The 27880-nt window shown below is 43.6% G+C and overlaps 1 protein-coding gene and 1 long non-coding RNA gene across 2 annotated transcripts; one reads left to right on the top strand and one right to left on the bottom strand.

The window, feature by feature from the left end:
• LOC133082743 (arylsulfatase L-like) lies at positions 1-26579 on the bottom strand. The gene is made up of 11 exons (XM_061179536.1): positions 26464-26579; positions 21701-21745; positions 20958-21119; positions 19262-19383; positions 15801-15923; positions 12767-13190; positions 12059-12195; positions 8734-8868; positions 8196-8358; positions 5851-5972; positions 1-834 (listed from the first exon to the last, which is right to left on the bottom strand). The coding sequence occupies exons 2-11, from the start codon at positions 21721-21723 to the stop codon at positions 479-481; spliced, it is 1767 nt and encodes a 588-aa protein (XP_061035519.1). The 5' UTR covers positions 21724-21745; positions 26464-26579; the 3' UTR covers positions 1-478.
• On the top strand, positions 3492-6243 carry LOC133082746 (uncharacterized). The gene is made up of 3 exons (XR_009698986.1): positions 3492-3514; positions 4777-4824; positions 5702-6243. It is a non-coding gene; the product is annotated as an uncharacterized LOC133082746 (long non-coding RNA).
• Positions 26580-27880: the final 1301 nt, after the last annotated feature.

A 27880-nucleotide genomic window follows, 5' to 3' on the forward strand; every position in this document is an offset into this window, starting at 1 on the left:
AATTTGCAATGTTGTGTTAGTTTCAGGTGTACAGCAAAGTGAGTCAGTTATACATATACATATATCCACCCTTTCTTAGATTCTTTTCCCACATAGGTCATTACAGAGTATTGAGTAGAGTTCCCTGTGCTATACAGCAGGTCTTTATTAGTTATCTATTTTATATATAGTCGTGTGTATATGTCGATCCCAATCTCCCAATTTATCCCTCCACCCCCTTTCCCCCCTGGTAACCATAAGATTGTTTTCTGTGTCTGTGACTCTATTTCTGTTTTGTACATAAGTTCATTTGTACCCATTTAGTATTGTATTCCTGAGCGGCGAGAAGCTGCACCTGAGTTCGGTAACACTTTCTCTTTAGAGCTGGTGAAACGATTCAGCCCCACACAAGCAGACAGCTTGACGTCAGGCCATTTTATTTTGACCCCAACGACGATCTCCAGGGAGCAGGGACCTAGTTTTCCCGGGCGGGCGGCTATTACGGGTCAGCTTCCCGATCGCACCAGCAGAGGGGGAACCGACCACAGCAGGGCTGGAGCCACGGCTTCCAGATGTTGTTCGGCAGGTCCAGCTGCAGTGGAGCCGGGCGGAGCGTCCGGCGATGGTCCTCCACGGCCTTTGTGATGCTCTCCATCACCTGATGGAATGAGGACTCTGTGTCTGGCGTGAGGGCGTGAGCCTCGGAAGGGTCTCTCGAGAGGTCAAACAGCAATGGTGGGTCATGATGGGCTACTTTGTCCCCAGAGCATGGGCAGACCCCTCTCCCGTAGCAGGCACTGGCTCCGTCTGGGTGGAACATCGGGGTCACGAAGTGGACTTTCCACACTGCCCCTCCTGGAGGAAGGACAAGAATTGGGGAGGGTTGGCATGGAGAAACAGGACACATTGCTGGAGAGCTGGGTGATTCACAAGTGCCAGGGGCTGGAAGCAGCCCAAGTGTCCCTCAAGTGATGGATGGACACACAGCATGGGGTCCATCCACACAGTGGGATATGACTCAGCCATGAAAAGGAGTGAAGCCCTGACACAGGCTACCACGTGGATGGACCTTAAACACACAATGCTCAGTGAGAGAAGCCAGACACAGAAGGACACACAGTGTGTGATCCATTTATAGGAAACGTCCAGAACAGGCAAATCCACAGACACAGAAAGTAGGTTCATGGTTACCAGGGGCTGGGGGAGGGGGAGGGGGAGGGGGAGGGGGAGTGATTATTTAATGGGTTTGGAGTTTCATTTTGGAGGTGATGAAAATGTTATAGAGCTAGATGACGGTGAGGTCTGCACCCATTGTGAATGTGCTAAATGTCACTCAATTTTTACATTCGAAAAGGGTGAATTTTATGGTTATGTGAATGTTATGGACTGAATGTTTGTGTGTCCTCCACCCCTTCAACCCCAAATTCATTGTGGAAGCCTTGAGCTCCAACGTGATGGGATTAAGAGATAGAGCCTTGGGAGGTGATTAGGGTTAGATGAGGTTGTGAAGGTGGGGCCCCCAGGATGGGATTCGTGTCCTTATAAGAAGAGGGAGAGGCCAGAGCTTTCTCTCCCCAACACGAGGACACGGGGAGAAGGTGGCCGAATCTGACCCAGAAGAGAGTCCTCCCTAGAACCAGACCGTGCTGGCACCTTGATCTCACACTTGCAGCCTCTAGAACTATGAGAAATAAGTGTGCGTTATTTTAAGCTCCCTGGTCTGTGGTATTTTGTTCTGGCAGCCCGAGCTAAGATGGTGAATGACAGCGCCACAGAGCTGTTTACAAAAAAGAATGAATTACTTGTCTGGTCAGTGGTTTCCTAAGTGAATTCTCTGAGGTTTAAGAGTGCAGTAGCTGTTCTCAATGATGTTTTTCCCGAGCTTCTCTCTAGCTGTGAAGGTTCCACCAAGAAAAGGAGGGAAGGTGGGAAGGAGGGAAGGAGGGAAGGAAGGAAGAAAGGAAGGAAGGAAGGAGGAAAGGAAGGAAGGAAGGAGGGAAGGAAGGGAAGGAAGGAGGGGAGGAAGGAAGGAAGGGAGGAGGGAAGGAAGGAAGGAGGGAAGGAAGGAGGGGAGGAAGGAAGGAGGGAAGGAAGGAAGGAAGGAGGGAAGGAAGGAAGAAAGGAGGGAAGGAAGGAGGGAAGGAAGGAGGGAAGGAAGGAAGGGAAGGAAGGAGGGAAGGAAGGAGGGGAGGAAGGAAGAAAGGAAAGGAAGGAAGGAAGGGAAGGAAGGAGGGAAGGAAGGAAGGAAGGGAAGGAAGGTGGGAAGGAAGGAGGGAAGGAAGGAGGGAAGGAAGGTGGGAAGGAAGGAGGGAAGGAAGGAAGGAGGGAAGGAAGGAAGGAGGGAAGGAAGGAAGGAGGGAAGGAAGGGAAGGAAGGAGGGGAGGAAGGAAGGAGGGAAGAAAGGAAGGAAGGAAGAAAAGAAGGGAGGGAGAGAGCAGCACGCATCTGTAAGAGACATCCTCCAGCGTCTGAGAAGACTTACTAACTAGAGGTCAGCTGGCACCAGACCTAGCTCAGCCTCAGGAAGCGATTTTGACCAAATGGAAGGAGAGACTGAGGGTGTCCTCACACCAGCATTGCCCCCCGGCCGCGGGTCAGACCCAGAACTGCACAGCCTGAGCCTTGCGGCTTCCTGCTGCTTGGGGAAGGAGGCCCCCTACTCTCCCTCTGGCATCCCCGGCATCCTCGCAGGGCAGCAAGTCTGGGGAAGCCACACGTGCAACCAGAGGGCAGTGAGCAGGACTCCGGTGGCCGTGCCTCTTCCAGGACCAGGCGGGAGGGTTCCCTTGGATCCTGGAGCAGGACCAGGGACCAGGGAGGGAGACGGGGCAGGGCTGGGGCTGCTCCTGGGACCTGGGCAGGAAAGGAGGATGAGGCCAGGGATCCCCATGCAGCCAGCAAGTGTGGGCAACCAAGACCTATGCTCAGACGGGCATCCCGTTCCCTTCGTCCCAACAGCCACCAGATTTCCCTGCCCGAGCCCTGGTTCCCAGGCTGGCACCACTGTGGTTTGGTGTTTTTATGGGACCACGACTAAAATCTCTGGCTTCTGTTCCCTTCTAAGCATTTATGGTGACCTGTTGTTTTGTGTTTTTTTTTTATATTTATTTATTTATTTGGCTGCGCTGGGTCTTAGCTGTGGCATGTGGGATCTAGTTCCCTGACCAGGGATGGAACTCTGGGCCCCCTGCATTGGGAGCGTGGAGCCTTAACCAAAGGACCCCCAGGGAAGCCCTGCGACCTGTTGTCTTAACAAGTGTCAGTTCTGTCACCTGTGAACTGGGGACAGGAATTGTCATCTGCTGGGGTTTTCAGAGTAAAATGAGTTCATTGGCATCGGGAGAACACTCATTCAATGTCTGTGATTGTTTTCATTGTTCAGCAAATGAGTACAGAGAGAAGACAGACAGAGTCCTAGGGAGGGGACTCAGGCCAGAGAGTGGTAAATAGGCACCAGAAATGAGAAAATTGCCAAGAGTGCTGAATGCCTGGAAGAAAATACAAGCGGTCCAGGTGATGGAAGGTGGACGTGGAGGTTTGTGTGTGTGCAAGGTGCAGGGTGGGGTAATAGTGGATGCGGGACGTGAAGGTCAAGAATGGAGGATGGTCAGCCTTCTGAGCGTGTTCTCGATGGCAGTGATGGGTCGTGCAAAGGCCCTGAGGCAGTAACTGCAGGTTCTAGAATCACAGGGCATGGTTCTGCTGGAGCTTGGTGACTGGGGGCTCCTAGGGTCAGAGGTCTTGTTCCAGAGAAGGGGAGGGGCTGGCTCACGTCACAGGGAGGAATCGGTATGGTGGGTGGTCCTGGAAAGGTTTTCATGGAGGGCTAAATGGACAATGGGAGTGGGATGAAGAGTGGACCTGGCGAGGCCGATGAGGGGGCCTTCGAAGAGACACGGCAAGTAGGAACAGGGGGCTTCCCTGGCGGTCCAGTGATTAGGGCTCCACGCTCCCAATTCAGGGGGCACGGGTTCGATCCCTGGTTGGGGAACTAAGATCCCACATGGCACGTGGCACGGCCGAAAAACAAAAAGTTAAAAAAAAAAGAAAGTAGGAACACACTCTCTATCTACCTTGAAAAAAAATTGAGATATTTGCCCAATAACTGAGAGAAGAGAGGTTCAGTGATGGGGTAAAGGAAAAGAGGACGAACGTTGATCCCAGGTATCGGTGCCACTCACCGCAGTGCTTGAAGGTTGGGCTGTGGAACTGAAGGAAAGTTTTTAAAAACCCTTAGAAAGGGAAATCTATAATATGTGACTTTAAAAAATCAAAAGCGTAGCAATAGAAATCATCCCTAAGCATAAATGCTGGTAGACTGAACTGTGCAATTGAATGAAAGTTTTTTTAAAAATTGTAAAAGGGGAAATCTATAGTATGTAAGTTTAAAAAAGCAAAAATGTAGCAATAAAAATTATCCGTAAGCATAAATAGTTGTAGATTGTGCTAGGTAATTGAATGAAAGTTGTTTTTTTTTTTGCCACGCCCCATGGTATGCAGGATCTGAGTTCCCCAATCAGGGATTGAACCCGTCCCCCTCTGCAGTGGAAGCACGGAGTCTTAACCCCTGGACTTCCAGGGAAGTCCCTGAACGAAAGTTTTTTTTTTAAATCTTAAAAGGGGAAATCTATGATATGTAATTCTTAAAAACCCAAAAATGTAGCAATAAAAATCATCCCAGATGATGATACTACTGAAAAGGATGGATAGGAAAAGGAGGGAGATTTTTAAAAAATCTATTGGTAACTTCCTCAAATAAGGGGGATTCCAAAAGGTATTCTTTTATTCTTGTTTCAGACAACTGGACATGTCCAGAGAATGGTTTTGAGGCATAAAGAAAAAAGAGTGAGTTGAATTGCAAGAGGTCTATCGGCCTTCCCAAACCCTGGAAGAAAACCAAGTCCTTAAGGCAAATCCACAAAAAAGAGAGAAAATGTCAGGGCAAGGCAGAATAATAGAGAGGGAAACAGAAATGAAGAAAAGAGAAGAAACTCAAATAGCTGAAAGTCTGTTATCACAGACCAAGGTAGAGGCAGAACTCAAGCAGTTAGAAAATTTAAAAATACAGTTGTTTAGTAAATCCAAGAGCTGGATTTAAAAAGATTCAGAGAAACAGATTCATAGAAACAGAAAACCTCAAGCAACTCCAGTCAGACCATGATGGAGAATCCAGCTATAAATATGGAAGCAATTAAAATACAATGAAATGACTTGGTAAGGGAATAAAGTGCTTGGTAAAACGAATAGTTTTTAAATAAGTGCAGAGACATAACATGCCTCAGTTTGGGAAAACTTGATATTGTAAAGATACCACTTTCCCCCCCAAAATCATTTATACGTTGAAGACAATGGTCACTGATATTCCTGTGGGATTAAAAAAAAATACTTGCAAATGATTTTACAATTCTTTTGAAAGGACCGTTGGGCCAAAACAGCCCAGAAAAGTTTGAGATGCAAAAATTATTCACTAAACATGTCACTGCTTGTTTTACAAAGTTATCATTAATATAACAGATATGAGATGGTGTCATGAATTAAGACACACGGAAAGCAAATGTAGATTAAGAGGACAGACTGGAAAGGTTAGAATCAGGTTGGAACACCTGTGTGTGTACAAGTGTGTGTGTGTGATGATAAAAGTTGCACCTCACCTCATGGGGCTGGGGGACAGGAAAGCCAGAGCCAGAGCCTAAACCATAGAATTCCCTTGCGATCACCACAGGATGATCGACTGCTAAAGGACGTTGCCGGCGTCAGAAGAAAAATACCGCCAAGAAGGAAATAAAGGAGCTCGTGTGGAAATGCAAGCCATAAAGAAGCAGAAAATGAGAACGGAGGCCAAGACGTGACTCCTTCATGCAGGCCACTCACCGTCCCGTTGGTGCCACCGGGCTGCGTGCAGGAAGCTCTCGCAGTAATGCATCAGGAACTCGTGGCCCGAGTGCTGGGCTGTCCCCAGCAGCAAGGGCAGCAGGTCCCGGCCGTCAATCACCCTACCGGCAGGAACACAGGGACTCAGGGCGGGGCTGCTGGAAGGGGGGCGTGAGCCTTAAGCCCAGGGCAGCCCTGGGGCAGTCAGCACACCATCCGCCTGCACACAGCATCTATGGCTAAAAGATCTTGGAGGTCCAGCTTGCTCGGCTGAAGTAATGGTCCACCCAGCCTTACTCTGAAGGCACAAATAGGGGGACAAAATGGAAACACCTGCTTGGTTTTCTATTGATTCGAGCTTTAAGTCGTTATAGAATATGCGGTATTCTTCAACAAGACCTGGAATCATTTCATAAATATATATAATAAAAGAAATATATATGCATATATAGTGTATATATACAATATACATTATTATATAAAAATATATATACATTATATACACAATATATATCATTATACACAAATATACATATATACAAATATATGCAATATATAATATATACACAATATATGTATTATATATTCAATATATACACTATATATTATGTATACTGTATATACAATATATATACATATACACATACCATATACATATACCATAGATATGTGATATATATACCCACCACATATAGATAAAATATATGCATATCGCATAGACACACCATATATATAGCACATATATATAGACACCATGTATATACACAATATATATCATTTCCAAACGTGTATTCATACACACATACACACATATGTTTACATACGTGTGTGTATAAATATATATAAATGTATATATAAATAAAACCAAGCAACAATATATAGCTGAATTTTATCTTCTAGCAAAACACATTTGTGATATACATGATGGACACATTTTTATTTTTAAAACAAATGAGGTATTATAAATTAATGTTAAAAATTAGCAGCCAATTAGGAGAAAAAAAAATCAACCAGAGACGTGATATTCAATGTAAGAAAAGAGAAAACAGGAGAATGTAAACTAAAGGTCTGTAATATTCAACATCTCTGCTGATAAAGCAATGGAAATGATAACACACATATGTATGTATATGTGCATACACACATACTGTATGTGTCGTTTATATATATAATAAATAAATTACATGTATAAATTAAATTGATTTTAGTTCTATTACTTTAAAAATAGATACTCTCACATACCGCCAGTAGCAATTCCTAGGGAACAATTTGACAAAATGTATCAAGAGATTTAGTAAATGCCCATACACTTTGACCCAGGGATTCAACTTACAGGGATTTTTACTAAGAAGGTAATTATGACAGGCAGTAAAATGACAAAGCCACATTTTTTTTTCAAAAAAGAACAGGGCTACTGTCCACCTGTAAGAGGTTAGTTGAAAGAATACTGTAAAGCCATTAAAATTTTTGTCCATGCATAAAGTGTCTAAATATATATAGATATGTACATATATATCTATAGATACATACTGACATATTTTATACAAATATATAAAAAAATATATAAAATATATCTAAATATATATAGTATATAGGTATCATATAACTTAATTATGTATTCATCTCTATGTTGTCAAGTTTATGAAATAATTTTATTTTCTTTCTATTCCCCCCAAATTTTCTATAATTTTTAAAGGAAGAAAAACTGGAATCGGGCTCCCCTGGTGGTGCAGTGGTTAAGAATCCGCCTGCCAATGCAGGGGACATGGGTTCGAGCCCTGGTCCGGGAAGATCCCACATGCCGCGGAGCAACTAAGCCCACAAGCCACAACTACTGAGCCCGCGAGCCACAACTGCTGAGCCAGCATGCCTAGGGCCCGTGCTCCGCCAGAAGAGAAACCACCGCAATGAGAAGCCCGTGCACCATAAAGAAGAGTAGCCCCCGCTCGCCACAACTAGAGAAAGTCTGTGCGCAGCAACTAAGACCCAACACAGCCAAAAATAAATAAATAAATAAATAAATAAATAAGAAAAACTGGGATCATGAAAAGTCCCTACCACGCTACATCAAAAGGAATCTCTTGGGATGAATCGTTAGTAAATTCATTGATGCATTTCAGTGACAATCATCCTTAAAATCAAATGGCTCCACTCAAGACTGAGAAGAAGAGAAGGACATTTTGTGCGTAAAATGAAGCAGACATTGGATCCCAGCAGAGGATGATGAGCGTTTTTCCAGATACTGATCTCACGGATGTTTTGTGCCAAACAAAAGTGACAGTGATGTTTGACATACATGTTGGCTCTACACAAAACGCAACTGCCTTCTTTGGGCTGCTCTGTACCTGTCATGGGGCACCTGGCCACCCCCCAGCTGGACCACAGTGGGGAAGACATCCATCAGGCTGGTGGGCTCGTGGATCACGCGGCCAGCGGGCAGCACCCCGGGCCACCGGAGTATCCCCGGGACCCGGATCCCACCTTCCCAGCCGCCCATGCCTTTGCCACCTGTGTTTAAACATGAACAGGAAAGAATGTGATTGAAAATCCAAAGTGGTTGCTTACCCGGGTGATTTAACCTTTCCTTTTTGTTTTAAATCTCTCTTTCTCTCCCTCCCTCTTTAATTACATGATGACATTTCATTCCTCCCTGGCAGAGCATAGATTTTGTTTTATTTATTAATCTGGGTGTTGGTTTTCCACCACACGGGGGTCAGGACATGGATATCTTTGGGGACATTATTCTGTTGACCACAACAATCATTTGGGTTCCTTTGGTTTTTGTGACTTTGCTTTGTAAACTCCCATTCCAGAGAAAGGGTTGGGAATTATTGGGAAGAGATAAAGACAGTACACATGGATCTGGGAATGTCTCACCCTTACCTTTATATATCCCATTCCAGCCACCATATTGATTGTTTCCAAACTGAGCCTCTAAGGATCCCCCGTGATCCGACGTAAAATAAACGAGGGTACTATTGGTCAAACCTTCCGTGTCCAAAGTATCAAGGATCTGCCCTGCAAAGAATAAATGCGTTTGTGCCAGTCAAAATAGAAGAAACTCTTAAACCAAATTTTGGAACGTTTCATTAAAATGAGTCTTTAGTATTAAAGCATAATGGGAGTAAGCAGTAATGTAATTGTGCTATTCTAAGCATCCTTGATCTAAAATCGATAAATGTCTTTGTGTGTGCCCAATCCTGTTTCCAAAAAGTTTCAGGAAAGCTACAAGTGTACATGCTGCATAGGACAACATCGTGAACTCTTAAAAGTGAGGCAAAAGAAGATGACAGAGAAAAAAGGATAGGGAGCAGGATAGGCTAGGAAGGCCGCTGATAAAGGCATTTGTACATGGATGAAGAATAGTTTTCAGTGGCAGTTCTAAGTTTCTTAGAGTCACATACAAAATATCTGCACCCCTATGTTCATAGCAGCAGTATTTACAATAGCCAAGACATGGAAGCAACCCAAGTGTCCATCGATGGATGAATGAATAAAGAAAATGTGGTGTAGACATTCAACGGACTATTATCCAGCCTTGAGAAAGAAGGAAATCCTGCCATTTGCAGCAACATGCATTGACCCTGAGGGCATTATGCTCAGTGCAATATGTCAGACAGAGAAAGACAAATACTGTGTGATCTCACTTATATGTGGGATCCAAAAAGCCACACCTACAAAAAGAGAAAACAGATTGGTGGCTACTGCAGGTGAGGGTGAGGGGTGGGAAAAAATGGGTGAAGGTGGTTGGTTAAACGTTACAGATTTTAAAAAACGAGTGTGTTTCTTTGGTGTTTGGATGTTGCTTTTTTATACAGTCTGACCAGGTGTGCATTTTTTTTTTTTTTTTTTTTTTTTGGCCATGCTGCAGCTTGTGGGATCTTAGTTCCCCGACCAGGGATTGAACCTGGGCCCCCTGAAGTGGAAGCGTGGAGTCCTAACCAGTGGACCGCCAGGGAAGTCTCTATACGGTTAGTTTTAAATCAACCATATTGCTTCTTTTTGTTTGTTTGTGTTTTGCTTTTAATTTTTTTTTTCTCTTTGTTCCCTCTGTACTTTGGCCATTTCTTCCTCTTTAGTTGCTTTCTTTTGGACAAGGATTTTAAAATTTGTATCCCTATTGATTTTCCTCCCCCTTCATTAATCGATTTTGGCTTTTACAACAGTTTTAGGTTTATAGATTAGCGGAACAATGTTATAATTGATAAGTCAATATTGATACACTGTTATTAACTAAAGTCTATAGTTTTCATTTGTGTTGTGCATTCTGTGGGTTTTGATAAACGTGCAATGTCTTGTGTCCGGCATTATAGTGTCAGACAGAAGAGTTTCCCTGCCCTAATAATCTGAACTCCACCAACCTACATTCTAAATGATTTTTGTTTAAAAAAATGTATCATTCAGTTGCTTGACTGAGTTTTAAATTGGGACAGAGAGAAAGGGGAGACATAGAAAAGATTCTTCATGGACAATAGGCACATGAAAAGATGTTCAACATCGCTAATTACTAGAGAAATGCAAATCAAAACTACAATGAGGTATCACCTCACACCGGTCAGAATGGCCATCATTAAAAAAATCTACAAACAATAAATGCTGGAGAGTGTGTGGAGAAAAGGGAACCCTCCTACACTGTTGTTGAGAATGTAAACTGGTGCAGCCACTATGGAGAACAGTATGGAGGTTCCTCAAAAAACTAAAAGTAGAGTTACCATATGATCCAGCAATCCCACTCCTGGGCATATACCCAGACAGAACTATAATTCGAAAAGATACATGCACCCCAATGTTCACAGCAGCACTATTCACAATAGCCAGGACATGGAAGCAACAACCTAAGTGTCCACCGAGAGAGGAATGGATAAAGAAGATGTGGTACATATATACAATGGAATATTACTCAGCCATAAAAAAGAATGAAATAATGCCATTTGCAGCAACGTGGATGGACCTAGAGATTATCATAGTAAGTGAAGTAAGAAGAAAGACAAATATCATATATGTGGAATCTAAAAAGAAAATGATACAAATGAACCTATTTACAAATCAGAAATAGAGTCACAGATGTAGAAAACAGACTTATGGTTACCAAGGCGGGGGAGGGGGAAGGTAGGGGGAGGGGTAAATTGGGAGATTGGGATTGACATATACACACTACTATATATAAAATAGATAACTAATAAGGACCTACTGTGTAGCACAGGGAACTCTACTCAATACTCTGTAATGGCCTACATGGGAAAAGAATCTAAAAAAGAGGGGATATATGTAGATGTATAACTGATTCATTGTGCTGTATAGCAGAAACTAACACAACATTGTGAATCAACTACATTCCAATAAAAATTTTTAAAAAAAGAAAAGATTCTCTAAATGTATCTCATGAAGAGTTCCTTATCTTGATGAACTTATGGGTTCTTAACTCTGTACTGTAAATTTTCAGTCTTTATCATTCAATACTTATTCGATTACATACATCTGTACATTTATTCGTTTAAAATATTTTTTCCCAAATTGTGGTGTTGGAAATTCCATTTTAAACACTCAATGTTTGACATCACCTAAAATAGCCTATGTTTTCCAGTCATTCTTAATCTTTTCTACCCAAAGATGAGTGAATTTGTCTTGAAGGGAATGGGGCCGGGCCCTCCGGGGAAGAGATTTGACATGAGTAATTGCACAACCGTCTTCCAATTTTTCTCATTTTCCCCAACAGTTCACCGAAATCATACTTTTTACTCCAAGATGATGTTGCGAAAAGATTCTTTAAGGTACATTTTCTCTAAAATCTCTGAGGATGAGTACTCTGCAGCTCATCACCATGGAAACCCAGGGGTACCGAGCCCTTGTCGGAGAATCAGCGAAGTGGCTGCATCCACACCCACACAGGCATTCAAGCGCTGACTCAGTCAGGAAATGTTCACTTTTTCGCACCTGGCACTGTTCTAAACCCAGGGGATGCAGTGGGAGAAGAAGGCAAGGCAGTCCCAACCCACAGGCATTTTACATTCTCTTGGGGGGAGAAGAGAAAATCAACCCATCCAAGAAAGAGAAATAAAACACGAGAGTGAGGAGGACCCTCGACATTCAAAGGATGCCTCTCCTATCGGTAACCTTAAGTAGTCTGGTCTTCTCATTCTTTACATCCTTCCCTCCTGCAGTTTCTGGACGAGGAACCATCTCTTTCTCACCTGGAACAGGTACCTACCCACCATCCAATCCATCTCTTCTATGTTGTCCCCGTACAGCCCATGGGGACTCCTCCCTCGGAAGTTCTCGGTAGTGATAAGGGGGGTGTGCACATGTAGAAAGGACACGAAGAGGAGGAAAGGTCCTTGCTTGTTTCTGAAAGTAGACACAATGTGATGGGAGTTATTTTTCGGTCAACCTGAGATTGAGCTCCTACAGATGCTAAATACATATCTCCATTGTCACGTCCTTACTCAGATACATGACTTTGCTGCTCTACCCACCAGAAGCAAATGCGTAGATCTGTTCCACGGCATGATGCTCCTGTGTCTGAGAATCTTCAGTGTGATGACTTTCTTCCTTCTAAAGTCTATTGAAAAGTCCACACCAATTTTTTATTTTTTGGCCATGCCGCGGCATGTGGGATCTCAGCTTCCCGACCAGGTATCGAACCCGTGCCCCCTGCAGTGGAAGCACAGAGTCCTAACCGCTGGACCCCCCAGGGAATTCCCTGGTCTGGCTCTAAAATAAGAAGGAACAGCAGCAAATTTCAGCTGACTGGTCAGTTGTTTCAATGGATCCAGTTGAGTTCCAGGGAACATCATTTATGCCCCGTTTTACCAAAAAATGTCTTTCTGAGCTGGGACCATTTCACCACGCCAGTACCCGTTAGAGAAGAAGCAGATTCCGATTTCATTTTCATCCCGAAGCCACCTTTGACACTCACCTTTGGACAAAGGATGAGACCTCCTTGAGCATAAGCGCCGTCGTCCTTCGAAGGCACATGGGTTGCTCGGTGATGGAGTGGCCTCGCATCAGAAAGCAGTCCGCGTGAATGATCAGGGCGCCCATGAAATAGGAGGTCGTGCAGAACAGGACGGCCACGATGGCTGAGCAAGTGACCGCAGTCCAGGAGCCCGCTACCAGGCGGGTGAGTTTCCCAACGGTGAGCGTAAAGGCGGCCAACGCCATGACATGCGAGCAGACGCTGAGTTTATGCTCCAAGCCTGCGCGCTTTTCAGACAGTTCCCAGGGCTCACAGTCTCCCATCATGGAAAACGGCATTCCGTAGAAATGGTCAAAGCCATGGCTGAGCGGGTGGTGGCAGTAATCATCGGAGGATTCACAGTTGAGACCCAGATGCCATTTTCCTGAAAGGCAAGAAGTATGCACACGTGACAATGGTCCGATCATCCCTGGGGGAGTAGGTATGGTGTGCTTGCCAAGTTCTAGGCTCTCTGCCGGGTGGTGGGATGAGGTGGGGATGTAGAGGAGGTGGGGGCAGTGTTTGCTGTTGTTTGTACCACAGCCCGGCCAGGTCACTTCAAGGGGATGAGGACCTTGTGTAGCAGCGTTTCCTGTGCTGCTGGAACAAAGTACCATAACTTGGTGGCTTGAAACAACAGGAATTTATGCTCTCACAGCTCTGGAGAGCAAGTCCAAAATCAAGGCAAGTGGGCAGGGCCGTGCTCCCTCCAGAGGCCCCAGGGGAGGGTCTTTCCCGCCTCTTCCAGCTTCTGGGGGCTCCAGGCGTCCCTGGGCTCGTGGCCCCATCCCTCCCGTCTCTGCCTCTGTCTTCAGGTGGCTTCTCCTCTGTGTCTGTGTCTCTCCTCTTCTGTCTCTTAGAAGGACCCTGTCATTGGATGTAGGGCCACCCTCATCCAGGAGGACCTCATCTCAGACCCTTCACTTCATCACATCTGCAGAGACCCTCTTTCCAAATAAGGTCCCATTCCTGTCTACTTGGAAAGTGCTGAGGCTCCAGGGGAGGGTCCTTCCTGCCTCTTCCAGCTTCTGGGGGCTCCAGGCGTCCCTGGGCTTGTGGCCGCGTCCCTCCCGTCTCTGCCTCAATGGTCTCACTATCTCCTCTTTGTAGTCAGATATGTGTCTGTCTCTCTCTTGAAAGGACCCTTGTCCTCCCTTGTATATAAGGAAACCTGGATAAACCAGGATCATCTCCTCATCTCAGGATCCTTCACTTAATCACATCTGCAAGGACCCTTTTTTCCTATGTAAGGTTATATTTGCAGGTTCCAGCATTTAGGACCTGCTATCTTCGGTGACCCTTATTCAGTCGACTCCACCTGATTTTGCGATTGTCTACAGGAGAGCAATAATCAAGGCACACAGTGGTCACACCGCTCTAGAAAATTCCATCTGATGTGACCAGCGTGAGCAAAAGATTTCCTGACTTTACAATTCTCCGTCCCTTTGCTAATTCGTTATAATCATAGTCAGGGTGGTGGTGGGTGACAGGTTTTGCAGACCCCACCTGTTGTGTTCAATCAGTGGAAGGTGATTAGCTTCCGTGCTGTCACTGCCGCAGTGTTGATACGCTCTGTGTACCTTCTCAGCAGCCCAATGGTGTCCTTCGCCCAGAAAACCTCATGTGATTTCCAGAGCAATATCCACGAATCTATTGGATTCTATATTCAAAGAGCTAAAGAGTTAGCTTTGCTCTTTTTGATCAACAAAGGAGACTGTTAGCAAAATTTATTACTATAACACGATAATGATCATGACTCCTTGGGCCCCTTTCAAGAAACTGCCGTCCCTAATTTTAATTCATTCTACATATGACGTAAGTGGTTTGTTGACGTATAGAAAGATAAGCCTGCTCCTTATGGAAGCAGAGAGGAAGGTTCTAAGCTGTGTAGTCACATTTCTAGGCAGGAAATGGGGAAAATCAGCATTATGAAAATCTTTGGTAATTTGGTAAAATTAGAAAAAAAATGCTAATGTTTTGAAAGATCATTAATGGATTTATTTTTGCTTTTATCATGACTTAGTATGATCCGATACCTCAGGAAAGGATTGCTCATAAAACTCTTCATTGTGTTGAGTAAAAAGTCAGAACTGACATATAGTTAAAATCTTTCTACACCTGATCATCGTTTAAAATATCTGTGAGTTGCCTGGTTCTTGTTGTTTGTCATCTAGTTTAGAATTCCATGTGGGTTGCAGTGGGGAGCTTGGAACTGGATTTCGCATTCTGTGGAAAACTTGTTACTGTCACACCTGTGATGCCACCAAAGCTGTCTTGTAGATGATTTGCAGTTGTATTTTTATTTTTAATTTATACTTTATATTGGAGTACAGTTGATTAACTATGTGGTGATAGTTTCAGGTGTACAGCAAAGTGACTCCGTTATACATATACATGTATCTCTTCTTTTTCCAATTCTTCTCCCATTGAGGTTGTTACATTACAATGAACAGAGTTCCCTGTGCTCTACAGTAGGTCCTTGTTGGTTGTCTATTTTAAATACAGCAGTGTGTATACGTCAATCCCAACCTCCCAATCTATCCCTCCACCCCAAAACTTCTAATTTTTTAAATCATGGTGCCTCAGAAAATTGTATGAAATGCCAAATATGCCATTAAGCTGATATTTCTTGAGCATCCACTTTGCACGAAGCAATGTGGGTAGTAACATGATTCCAGCATGCGTGGGCTTTCTGTCCAGTGAGAAATCCCACTGTGTCCCAATGATTTCATTTCCAAACTTCTTACTTGACTATCACCTCCCTATAAAAGTAATGTGCTCCAGGGAGATCAGCTCAGTGCTTTGTGACCACCTAGAGGGGTGGGATAGGGAGGGTGGGAGGGAGACAAAAGAGGGAGGAGATATGGGGATATATGTATATGCATAGCTGATTCACTTTGTTATAAAGCAGAAACTAACACACCATTGTAAAGCAATTATACTCTAATAAAGATGTTAAAAAAAAATGTGCTTTATACTTAGAAAATGTCCATACCTATGAGTCCAGTGGCATAGCCTTTATCTTTCAATATTTTTGCAAAAGTTGTTTCATTTGGTGGAAGTCCTCCAGATACGCCCGTCCACTGAAGAACACGGTAACCATTACTGGACACCATACCTTTGATCAATCATTTTCAAAGAAATGTTACAATCAGACATCGATTTGTATCATCATTATTATCACTTTAACTTAGAACATTTGGTGGAAATCTCCATTATTCAAAATTCAGTTGAAAATTTACTTCCAACTTGGGTTGGCCTCATGGGTTTTATTTTTGTCAGCAAAGGAAATGATTCATTAATTGAAAATGTTAGTGAGAAGACTTACGGTCCTGCTATGTGAAGGTTAAAAACCGAAAGAGAATTAAATGAAAGGGAAAACAGAATTAAAAATGATTTTATGATTTCACCAAACTCTTGATAGAATCCAGTGCTTCTCAAACTGGTCTGCACATTGGAATCATGGGAGGGGTTTCCAAAATATCCTGACACCTGGTTATCATATCACCCTAGAGATTGTGATATTAGTTGGTCTGGGGTGGAATTTGGAATGGTTACAAGGTCCCTCCCCAAATGATTCTAATGTGCTGAAAAGGTAGGGAACCACGGATATAATTCATCCTGACCCTGATAGATCCCAGACCTCTACCCAATCATTTAAAAATGTAGGTTCAATATTTTTATAAAGCTCTGCCGTGTACAGTTGAGAACCAAAGATTCAGAAGTTGCTCTTTGTCTCCTAGACCTTTTTGATGACTGCAGCTCAGTCTAATCAGAGAGGATCCACTTGGTTCAAAGAGAGAATGAAGTTCTCAGTGATCATGCTTTGGAAATGTGGAGAATTCTGAGATTTTCCAAAACCTCAAGAATGCGTCTGGTTCAATGAAGGCTAGTGAAAACCAAATAGTTCTTGGTCAGGACAAAGAAAGTTGGGGTGTTTCAGCTTATGTTGTCCAGGATTTATTCTTCCCTGAGCAGGTTCCAGGGAACTATATATAGGAGGGTCTCTGTGGATCACTTTGATGGGTCAACTTGACCAGGCTACGGTCCCCAGTCATGCAAACACTAGGCCATGGGTCTAGGTGTTGCTGTGAAAGTCTTTTGTAGATTTGGTTAACATCTGCAATCAGTCGGCTTCAACTAAAGGAGGTGACCCCCGTGAAGGTAGGTGGCCTCATCCAGTCCGTTGGAGGTCTCCAGGACAAAAGCTGAGGTTTCCAGACACAGAAGGGATTCTGCTTCAAGACTGCAACACCAGATCCCACCTGCGTCTCCAGCCTGCTGTCCTGCCCTGAGGATTCTGGACTTGCCAACCACACAGTCACACTAGCCAGTTCCTTAAAATAAATCTCTTTACAGAGTAAGAGACAGAGATGGTAGATCCTAAATAAATAGCTGATAGATTGATAGATCGATGATAGATGGATAGATAGATGATAGATAGATAGGTAGATAGATGATAGATAGATGGATAGATAGATGATAGATAGATAGATGATAGATAGATGATAGATGGATGAATAGATAGATAATAGATAGATGGATAGATAAATGAGAGATAGATAGATGATAGATAGATAGATAGATGATAGACAATAGATAGATGATAGATAGATAGGTAGATAGATGATAGATAGATGGATAGACAGATGATAGATGATAGATAGATAGATAGGTAGATAGATGATAGATGATAGATGGATACATAGATGATATATGGATGGATAGATAGATGATAGATCGATGGATAGATAGATGAGAGATAGATAGATGATAGATAGATAGATGATAGATAGATAGATAGATGATAGATAAATGATAGATGACAGATAGATAGATAGATGATAGATAGATGATAGATAGATAGATGATAGATAGATGATAGATGGATGGATAGATAGATAATAGATGGATAGACAAATGAGAGATAGATAGATGATAGATAGATAGATGATAGACAATAGATAGATAGATGATAGATAGATAGATGATAGATGATAGACAGATAGATGATAGATAGATAGATAGATGATAGACAATAGATAGATAGATGATAGATAGATAGATAGATAGATGATAGACAATAGATAGATAGATGATAGATAGATAGATGATAGATGATAGACAGATGATAGATAGATGATAGATAGATAGATAGATAGGTCCTTTCGGTTCTATTTCTCTGGAGAGCTCTGACTGATACAGGGTCTGAAGTCTGTCCCTACTCCCAGGAGTCAGCCTCAGGGTCAAAGGGCAGAAGGACATCTACAGACTTTCAAACTTTTAGTCTACTTTCTACCCAAATCCCCAGGGAGATAGAAGATTGGGAGAAAAAAACAGAACAAAGCCAAAACAGACAAACAAAAAACCAAAAAAACCCTCAAAACCCCTCTGAAAAACAAATTAAAAAAACCCCAAAACCAAAAAACCAAAAAACCCCAAACCCCCCAAAAACAAACAAAAGAAAACAAAAAAGCCAAAAAAACAAAGAAACAAAAGAAAACAAACCAAAAACCCTCCAAAAAACAAAACTAAAACCAAAACCAAAACCAAAAACCAACCAAACAAGAACCCCAGAACTTTATAACAAAAGATCTGCATGACTTTTAATGCAAAAGAGGATGATTTTGGAGCCCCTGTGGTGGAATAGGAGAAATATTCTGTCGACGTATTTCCTTCATTCCGAGGTCTCAGATCTTTTTCTTGGGGCCACAGAGAGCAAAAGAAATTCCTTTTCCACGGGGCGAGCAGAGATTTGAAAACAATCTTTGGAGACCCCTATCCCTTCTTCTTCAGATTAAACATATTTGGTTACTTAAACTTTTGCACAACCAGAGTCATGATATTGCCTGTTAGGTCCCTTAATATCCCTCGGGGTAGATTATTATGTATGTTACACTAGGGGTTGAAAAGCTATGCCCCCTGGGGCAAATGCTGCCTACCACCTGTTTGCATAACCCCTGTAGGTGGAGAATGGTTTTGTACGTTTTATTTAATGGTTGGGGAAAAAATAAGAAGTAGTATGTTTCATAACATATGAAACTATATGAGATTTAAATTTCAGTGCTCATAAATAAAGTTTTATCAGAACACAGCCATGCTCATTTATGTATGTAAGGTCTAGAGATGCTTTCAAGCTACAACAGTAGAGTTGTGTAGTTGTATCACAGGCTATATGGCCCACAAAGATGAAAGTATTTAATATCTTGCCCTTTAGAGAAAAAGTTTGCCAACGCCTGCCTTATACGGTTATCCACATCACAGGAGACAATCGAATGGACCAGGTTCTACCGGTGTCACCTCATTATCTATAGCTCTTACTGACTCCAATCTGATGGTCAAAAATATGGGGGACTTAGAGCATTCTCTTCCCACTGTACTGGAGAATCCACACGTGATGAGTCAAAAAAAGCATGGTCCTGTCCACTGTGTGGTTAGACAGGAGGAAGGACAAACCTGATCGGAGAGGGTATCTGCCTGTCAGGAAAGCAGCTCTGCTTGGCGTGCACACAGAAGCAGCAGCGATGTGCTGTGTGAGCATCACGCCATCCGCGGCAAGGCCGTCAATGTTCGGAGTCCTACAGACGGAAACATTAACTGCTTTATTCCTTAGCAAACAAACACACAGGCTTTCTCCATAAACATAGTGACATCCTACTTAATAGAAAACCTGCCAGTCACCAATGAACACATGCATGCGTTCTTAGGAATGACCAAAAGGCAACGGCTTTGCAGAGCTGTGGATGGACCTAGAGACTGTAATACAGAGTGAAGTAAGTCAGACAGAGAAAAAACAAATACCGTATAATATCTTTTCTACGTGGAATCTAGAAAAATGGTACAGATGAACTTCTTTGCAAAGCAGAAATAGAGACACAGACGTTGAGAACGAACGTATGGATACTGGGCGGGGGGAAGGGGGGTGGGATGAATTGGGAGAACGGGATGGACATAGACACACTACTATATATAAAATAGGTAACTAATGAGAACCTACTGTATCGCACAGGCAACTATACTCAGTGCTCTGTGGTGACCTAAATGGGAAGGAAACCTGGAAAAGAGTGGCTGTATGTGTACCTATAACTGATTCACTTTGTGATACTGCAGAAACTAACACAACATTGTAAAGCAACTATAGTCCAATGACAATTAATAATTTTTAAAAAGGCAGTGGAAAAACTTCAAACGTCTTCAGAAACATCAAAGAAATATCCACTGCCTTATTATTTACCAAGTTTCCACAATTATACTACTGGTGCTGAGACAGATACGATAGAAGATCCAGAATTGAGACTCCACAGTGACTTCTCACTTAGGACTCACAGTCTTTTTTTTTTTTTTCCACTTTTTATTTTATATTAGCGTGGAGTTGATGAGCCACGTTGCGTTAGTTTCAGGGGTACAGCACGGTGACTCAGCTATCCACAGACATGTATCTATGCTGTTTCACATTCTTTTCCCATTTAGGTCGTTACAGAGTATTGAGCGGAGCCCCCCCGTGCTCTACGGTAGGTCCTTGTTGGTTACGCATTTTAAGCACAGCTGTGTGGACATGCTAATCCTAACTGGAAGATTTGACTCCACACTACCAACACGTTGTCGGTGGTACGTGAGGGTGGGATTCAGATGCAGCTTCAGGGTAGGGCCTGTGCTGGTACTCAAGGACAAGGAGAAAGGGACCACGCTGATGGGGTGGGTTTATCTTACGATAGGTGAACTAGCAATGGGAGATGCGCCTGTCATATCTCGGGGTGAGGAAGACAGGGACTTATCTGAAACAGACATTTTGATCCGGGAGCACTGAAATCATGCGTGAGTGGGTGGATTTGGTTTGATGGATGGAGGTTGGAGAGTGAGGTAAACCTGATATTGGTCCTTGGCTTACAGGCAAGAGCAAGGATTTAAAAACCATTGTCTACCAGAGACTGTGCTGATGGAGATCATACTTAACAGTGAAGCGATTATTCATACACAGGATGCATTTGAGCTGGGGTTAGTGCAGGTGTGGGAAGAAGGCAGGATCAAGGGCGTTCAAAGAAATGATGTGTGTACAATTCTGTTATAGTTGGAATTGCACAGAACAAGGGTCAGATGCGCTATCAGTGGCCTCTGCACCGGGGTGTCAGATGAGCAATTCTCTGGTCCTTGCCTTATGGTGTTGTTGCCATAGCAGCCGACATCTCCAATGCCAAGATCGTCTGCCATCAGAAGAAGGATATTTGGACGGGAACCAGATAGACTGCTGCAAGCTGAGGGCTTCAAATCCAGAAGCACACCGACTGTCAGAGCCAGCCAGCTCCTGAAAAACAAGCTACCCAACAAGGCTTCATGCTGCTTTCCATCTTATTTACACTACTTCTGTAAGTGGGAAGTTGGGGTCACTATTTTAGTGGACTTTGATATTATCATCCCATTTCAGAAGAGTTTGAATACACCTCTTAGGCATTTGATTTTTTTCTCTCTCTTTCTTTCTTTTTTTTTTTAAAGTTAAAAACGACTCATTCTTTTATGGATGCCACCCTGGGCACGCAAATAAACAGCAGGACAATGGGGTTCTAATCCCCAGCAACATCATGAAATAAAGATGGAAATCTGAATCTGGTGGAATTTTCGTCGTGGGCTTCCCGGAAAACCACACACCTGCCCCATGGCAAGGCTTGATGCACGGCTGGATTGGGAAGAGTGAGATGGAATTCCTTCTGTAGCTGCTGGGGAGTACCTCCCAGGAAAGGGTGCATGGAACATGTATATTAATCGTGAACCGTCAGGAGGGGAGTGATCAATTACTAATCGAGAAAGATCCGTTTACTATCAATGCATTCTGAGAAAGCGACATGAAGTAACACAGAGGCAGACATAGAAGATGAACGATTGCCCATAATCCTAACTTACCAAAAATGTTCCAGGTGTAACATGTCCTCTCTTTCCTTGTATTTCCTGTAAGAAATAGAGGTTTATATTAACACAGACAGCAGAAAATGAACTAATGCAGTAAGATAGTAAGTCTGTAACGAGAAGGGAAACTTTGATTCTCTCCGATGCTATCAATAACATCTTAACTACTAAAAACTCAAAAGGAATGAGTGTTCTTCCCTACTGAAAAAGCTTTACAAATGCTGAACACTGTCTTTAGAATGTAGAACATGGACTTTGTTAGCTCTAGCTTAGGTCAGAGTGTGATTGGTTTGGAGGCACTCTGTCAGAACAGAAAGGTATCTCCCTGTAGGTGAAAGTTCCCGAGGTGTTCCAGATCCAGGCGTGGCTGCCAGAAACCATGTTTGGTCCAGATGGATCTTGAATCCCATACATGGAGCAAGTAAGCAAAGCCACGTTTCCGCTGAAGGTTCTGGAATTCTGGGGCCTCACCAAGGTCGTGGCTCACGGCTCTTACTTGCACAAGCTCTGGACAAAGTGGATGGTCCACTCCAGTGGAACGTGTTTCAGCTTGAGGAAGCCATGAACGCCCTCGAGATAGGCCCTTGGGTGAAATGGAGCCAGTGTGCAAACGACGTATCTGGGAGCAGAATATAGGAGGTAGGCTGTGGGCAGAGCTGGAGTGGCTCTGTCCTGGTTGGAATTCTGCTCCAGCCTGACGAGGAAAAACCAGCTGGTTTGGGGTGTCTGCCTTTTGCGTTTGAGTCCTGATGTGACTTAAAAAAAAAAAAAAGAATGTAGGGAATTCCCTGGTGGTCCAGTGGTTTGGACTCCACACTTTCACTGCCGGGGCCGGGGTTCAATCCCTGGTCGGGGAACTAAGATCCTGCAAGCCTCAAGGCGCGGCCAAAAAAAAAAAGAATGTAGAACATGTGTTTATCAACAGCTGACGGTAAATATTTTGGGCTTTTCTGCCCAGATGGTCTTGTCGCTACTACTTCACTCTGCCGTCATAGCATGGAAATGGCCACGGACAATACAGATGACTGGCCCTTGTTGTCCTCCAATTAAACTTGATTTCCAAAAACAGGCAGAGTTTGCCAAACAGACCAGAGATTCCTGATGCCCGATATAGAAGGCAGGATTATAAAGGAAAATGCAAAATTAAGTGATAAAATATTGGTATGAAATGACTTCCAATTCATATTTAAAAAACTTTTAAATTGTGGTAAACACACATAACAAAATTTCCCATCTTAACCATTTTTAAGTGTACAGGTCATTGGCATGAAGCACATTTACATCATTATGCAGCCATCCCCACCATCCATCTTCGGAACTTGTTCATCTTCCCAAACGGAAACTCTGTCCACATTAAACACTCTCTCCCCATCCTGCTCCCCAGCCCCTGGAGGCCATCATCCTACTTTCTGTCTCTATGAATCTGATGACTCTAGAGAGCTCATACAAGTGGAATCACAGAGTATTTGTCCTTTTGTGTCTGGCTTATTTCACTTAGTGAATGTCCTCAAGGATCACCCATGTTGTAGCCTGTGTCAGAATTCCCTGACATGGCTAAATAATATTCCACTGTGTGGATGGACCACATTCTCTGTTTATCCAATATATTTTAAATGAAAAAAATAAAAATAAAAAAGAGTCAAGAGAGAGTGCGTGGTATGCTGCTGTCCGTACAAAACAATAATAGGAAAGGGGAAGAACACGTATATTTGCTTGTCTACAAAGCCATCTGGTGACAACAGCTGCTTTCTGCAGATAACTGGCAATCCTGTCCCTTGATGCATGAGAATCAGACCTTGGGCTAACTTTCTAGCTCTGTTTCCCTGGAAACCCAATAAAGGTAGAATGTCAGTGGGTGACTGGGCAACATTATGTGTAGTAAAAATGCTGGTCCCTGGCAGCCTGTTTGTGGCCATGAGGAACCATGAAGACGTGAGAGAAGCCAACTTGGGGCTCCTGGGGGTCAGTGGCCCTTGACCTGGCATGGCTTTTGCAGTGACCCAGAAGCTCTGCTCATGAGTTGTTTGAAGAGAAGTTGGCTCGCGTGGTGGGCGAGCTTCCGAGCTGGGGGCATCCTGCCTTTTGGAGTTTCACCCTCTCCATCTAAGCTGTCCCCTGGGAAGGTGCAGACTAGCTGCTGGCTGGCTGTGTGTGCAGTGGCGTGGACCACTGCATGGAGGGCCTTCTCCAAGGAGAAATGCCCCAGTGTGCTTCCACCCTTCTCCTTCTGAGCTAGCCTGATGTTTCCCAGTTCTTCATGTTCTCTGGACATTAGCCCTTGCCCACAAGACAGAGGTGGTTCCTTCCAAGCTCCCTTGCAACTCAGGTGCTTTCTCACACCTCCCCAAGCTGCGTCCTCCTCAGCGCAAGGACAGGGCAGCGCACCTGTGGTCAGCCGGATGACCATTGCATGCAACTGGGACAGGGCTTGGGCAGCAAGAAACCCCACAGACAGGTCTCTTTGGATGGCTCTCTGGGGTCACTGCCTCTGTGTGGGGAAGTTCTCAGTTGGGATAAAGCCTGAGGGTTCCCATCACGCCTAGTGAGACCTACCGTGGCTGTGCAAGGTCTAGAACCAAGGCACAGGCTGTTTATTTACCTTGTACATTTCGAGGAAGGATTTTAGTGAGGTGTGAGCTACCTGGCATGGTGCCTCTTTTTCGCCTCTGGTAGCTGGTGTACAGGCGGGTGACCTGTTGCACGGTGATTGTGTCTGTTTGCTTTCTGTATCATCCAAAGCCCAGAGTTAGCTTTTAGGGTTCGTTCTTGGTGTTGCACATCCCATGCGTGGACAAGGTACAATGCCATATGTCCCCCCCCCCGCCCATTAGAGTATCATATAGAGTGGTTTCACTGCCCTAAAAATCTTCTGTGCTTTGCCTATTCACCCCTCTTCCCATCTGAACCCCTGGCAACCACTGATCCTTTTACTGCCTCCATAATTTTACCTTTTCCAGAATGTCATGGAGTTGGACTCATACAATATGTATGTCGTGGATGAAACTACTCCACTCTCTGATGGAAGGACACAACATTGGAGACTTTGCCTACTAGACCTGTTTTAACATGTAGACAGTTCGGACGGCATATCTCAAATTGAGCCGAGGAGGGAAGCTGGAAATGCTTTCTTTTCATACCATCGGCATTCGCCCTACCCTTTCGTTTGTTCCATTTTGCAATTTTTGGCTACAAATCTTTACCTCTCAGGAGGTCTATATCAACATTTTTATTTATATGTATTTATATATGAAATAATATACATTTATGTATATGTATGTATAGATACATGTATACATAAAATATATAATACACAATAATCATATATACAAATATGAAAATATATAATATAGTATAAAGTAGATATGATTGTTTTCTTTACAACTATTTTAATCTTTTTTTTTCCCCCCAGAAAAAGCATATTATTGGCTTCTTCTGACTTTTTCTGGAGAATGTGACTGGTTATACTTGTTCTATTGGTGGGTTAGAGTTGAGTGTATATACGCCACTTGAGCATGGTGGAAATGTCATACGAGGTTTAGTTTTATCAAATCTTTGGTTTACCTCTTAAGTGATAGGCTTTCTATATTTAGCTACACAGAAAGAGCATAGTCTTCTGTTCCAATGAACACAGCATCTTATCCCTTAGAACACTGCATGCTTTTCTTCATGTTGGATCCCTGCTACCAAAGAAAACTTTCCATAAGAAAGAGACAAAGAAAGAGCAGAGGGTAGGGTGGTGGTCCGCAGGGAGTGGGAGGGTGGGAGAAATGGGATGTTTAAGGATGGAAACTTGCAACATGTAGGTGAATACATTCTGGAGAGCTAACCCGCCCCACAGCGATTACACTCAACACTGCTGTAATGTAAGTGTCAAAGTTGCTAAGAGACTAGATCTCAATTGTTCTCAACACAAAAAAGCAATGGCAACTACGGGAGGTGATAGCAGTGTTAGCTAACGCTATTGTCGCAATCATATTGCAACACAGAAATGTATCAAACTGACCCTTTGTACGCAGCAAACTCTCACAATGTTATCTGCTAATTATATCTCAATATGCACAAGGAGATCAACCCCATGCTTTGTGACGACCTAGAGGGGTGGGGTAGGGAAGGTGGGAGGGAGATGCAAGAGCGAGGAGATATGGGGATATATGCATACGTATAGCTGATTCATTTTGTTATACAGCAGAAACTAACACAACAATGTAAAGCAATTATACTCCGATAAAGATTTGAAAAAAAAAAATACTTACCAAAAAAAAAAGTGAAATAATTTGACCATTAAAAAAAAAAAGATACAGAAAAAGAGAAAGAAAGCCCTTCAATGAAGTATTACCCATACTGTAGCCTTTGATGCTCTTCCAGGGGAGAAAGAATTACAACCCCTGGTTCCCCCCTGTCCTCCAGACCCCAGGCAGCATGTCTCATTTCTCCACTACACTTGGGCCCTGTTCCCAAACCTGGTTCAGTTTTTAATCTTGGCATCGCTTCAACGTCCAGTACACACGCTCCAGAATCTCTTAGCATCTCGTGTAGTTACATTCGCTCTCTTTCTGAACTTAATTCTGCATTTCTTGCAGAAATCACCCAAGGCAAAAATCTGACATGGATATCTTTGCTTTCCATTTTTAAGAAAGTTGCCTCTAAAATACGGCCAGATGCTGCAGTGTGCCCTGTAGCCACGTGTACTTAGGGAGGCTGCCAAGGGTCGCTGGCTGGGCTGGAGCGGCCTCGCTAGCATCTCAAGAAAAGCCGGTTACCTGAAGGGCTGTCTCTGGGCCAGGCCAGCTGCAGGTCAGGGAGCGGCTGCTTCTCCGGGGGACCAGTCTTCTGGGTCCTCTTGCCAGGAGACACGATCTCAGCTCTGAGTCAAGGACTTCTCTCCGGTCCACGCATGTGCCGGCTGATTCACTCTTCAAAGCAACAAGGATCGTACCGAAACCAAGTTAGGTTGTCCAGAAAAGGGGCCGGGAAGTCCCTGGCATCTGCTGTCCGTGCCTTTCAGGTTTCTACAGAAGACCTTCTGTTCTCATTTACAAACTGTAACACTTGCAGAGGGATCTCTGACAACTCTTGCTGGAAACAGGGAGTCTTTCATTCACAAGTAGGTTGCAACTCGCCTGGCCTTTGGTCACTTCAGACAGGGCATTTGCTGGCTGTGTCTCAAAGCAGGAAAGCAGTTGCCTTGAAAATCCCTGTGGAACAGTCCTGAAATGTCGTGTTTCTGCCCCCTCTGGCATCCGCCTCCAAAATAAAAAGAAGACAGAAAATAGCTCTGACTACGCTGTAACCACCTCTAGATGCAAATGATGTTTAATTACCTGATAACATGACTCTATGTGTAAACTCCTTTTTGGCTGCATGCCAATTTTTTTTCTTTTCTATTTGCAAATGTAAACATTTTTCCATATGTTCTCAGAACATATATCTCAGTTGACATCTTATGTAAGAATGATTCTCCTCAAAGACTTTTTCAATAACAGGAACTTTCTGCCCACTTCTAGGTGCTGAATTGTGTAAAGACAGCCATCCGTAAAGCCATTTTGCACTTTCATTCTCTGTGGCCTGAACTTTGACGCGTTTTGATGTGAGATTCATGCTTGCCAAATATCCGTCTTGGAACTACACAGCTGCAAAACTTCTTTACGAATTTATCAGATCAAAAGAATAAAGCGTACTTGCCTTTTACTTAGGAATACCTACTGCTCTGGGTCAGGTCTGCTCAGGAGGGAAGATTGTCAAAATGCTTGCAGTTATTTTTCTGCAACTTCAACCAAAAGGAGACACATTTCTGGGATCCAAGTCAAAACTCCCAGGTCGCCTGAAATTCAACCCACTCTTCTCTGCTCAGTGATGAGAATGAGAATTCTCTAGGACAGCCCTACCGATGTTTGGGGCCAGGTAATTCTTTACTGTGTATAGAGGGGGTGTCCTGTGCATTGTGAGGGGTTGAGTAGCATTCCTAGTCTCCACCCACCAGATATTACTGGTAGGACTCACCCAATCACACACTGTGACAACCATAGGCATTGCTGAATGCTGCCTGGGGGCATAGTACTCCCTGGAGAAATAACATCTGGCAAACGACAGAGCCAGAAGGACGAGCTGGACCAGGCAATAGAACTTTGGGATTGGCGGGAAGACGGATTTTGAGTCAAGGTTGAACTCTGTCCTGGC

This window comes from Eubalaena glacialis, chromosome X (assembly GCF_028564815.1).
Source record: "Eubalaena glacialis isolate mEubGla1 chromosome X, mEubGla1.1.hap2.+ XY, whole genome shotgun sequence".
Taxonomy (NCBI): domain Eukaryota; kingdom Metazoa; phylum Chordata; class Mammalia; order Artiodactyla; family Balaenidae; genus Eubalaena; species Eubalaena glacialis.

What these genes read in the sequence shown, in the direction of transcription:
- LOC133082743 (XM_061179536.1), bottom strand. Translation starts at nt 21,723, where the DNA reads ATGTTACACCTGGAACATTTTTG. An exon ending in TTACACCTGGAACATTTTTG is followed by an intron (nt 21,120 to 21,700) that starts GTAAGTTAGGAT and finishes CTTGTTGGGTAG; the next exon opens with CTTGTTTTTCAGGAGCTGGC. An exon ending in GTCTCATCCTTTGTCCAAAG is followed by an intron (nt 12,196 to 12,766) that starts GTGAGTGTCAAA and finishes GTCTACTTTCAG; the next exon opens with AAACAAGCAAGGACCTTTCC.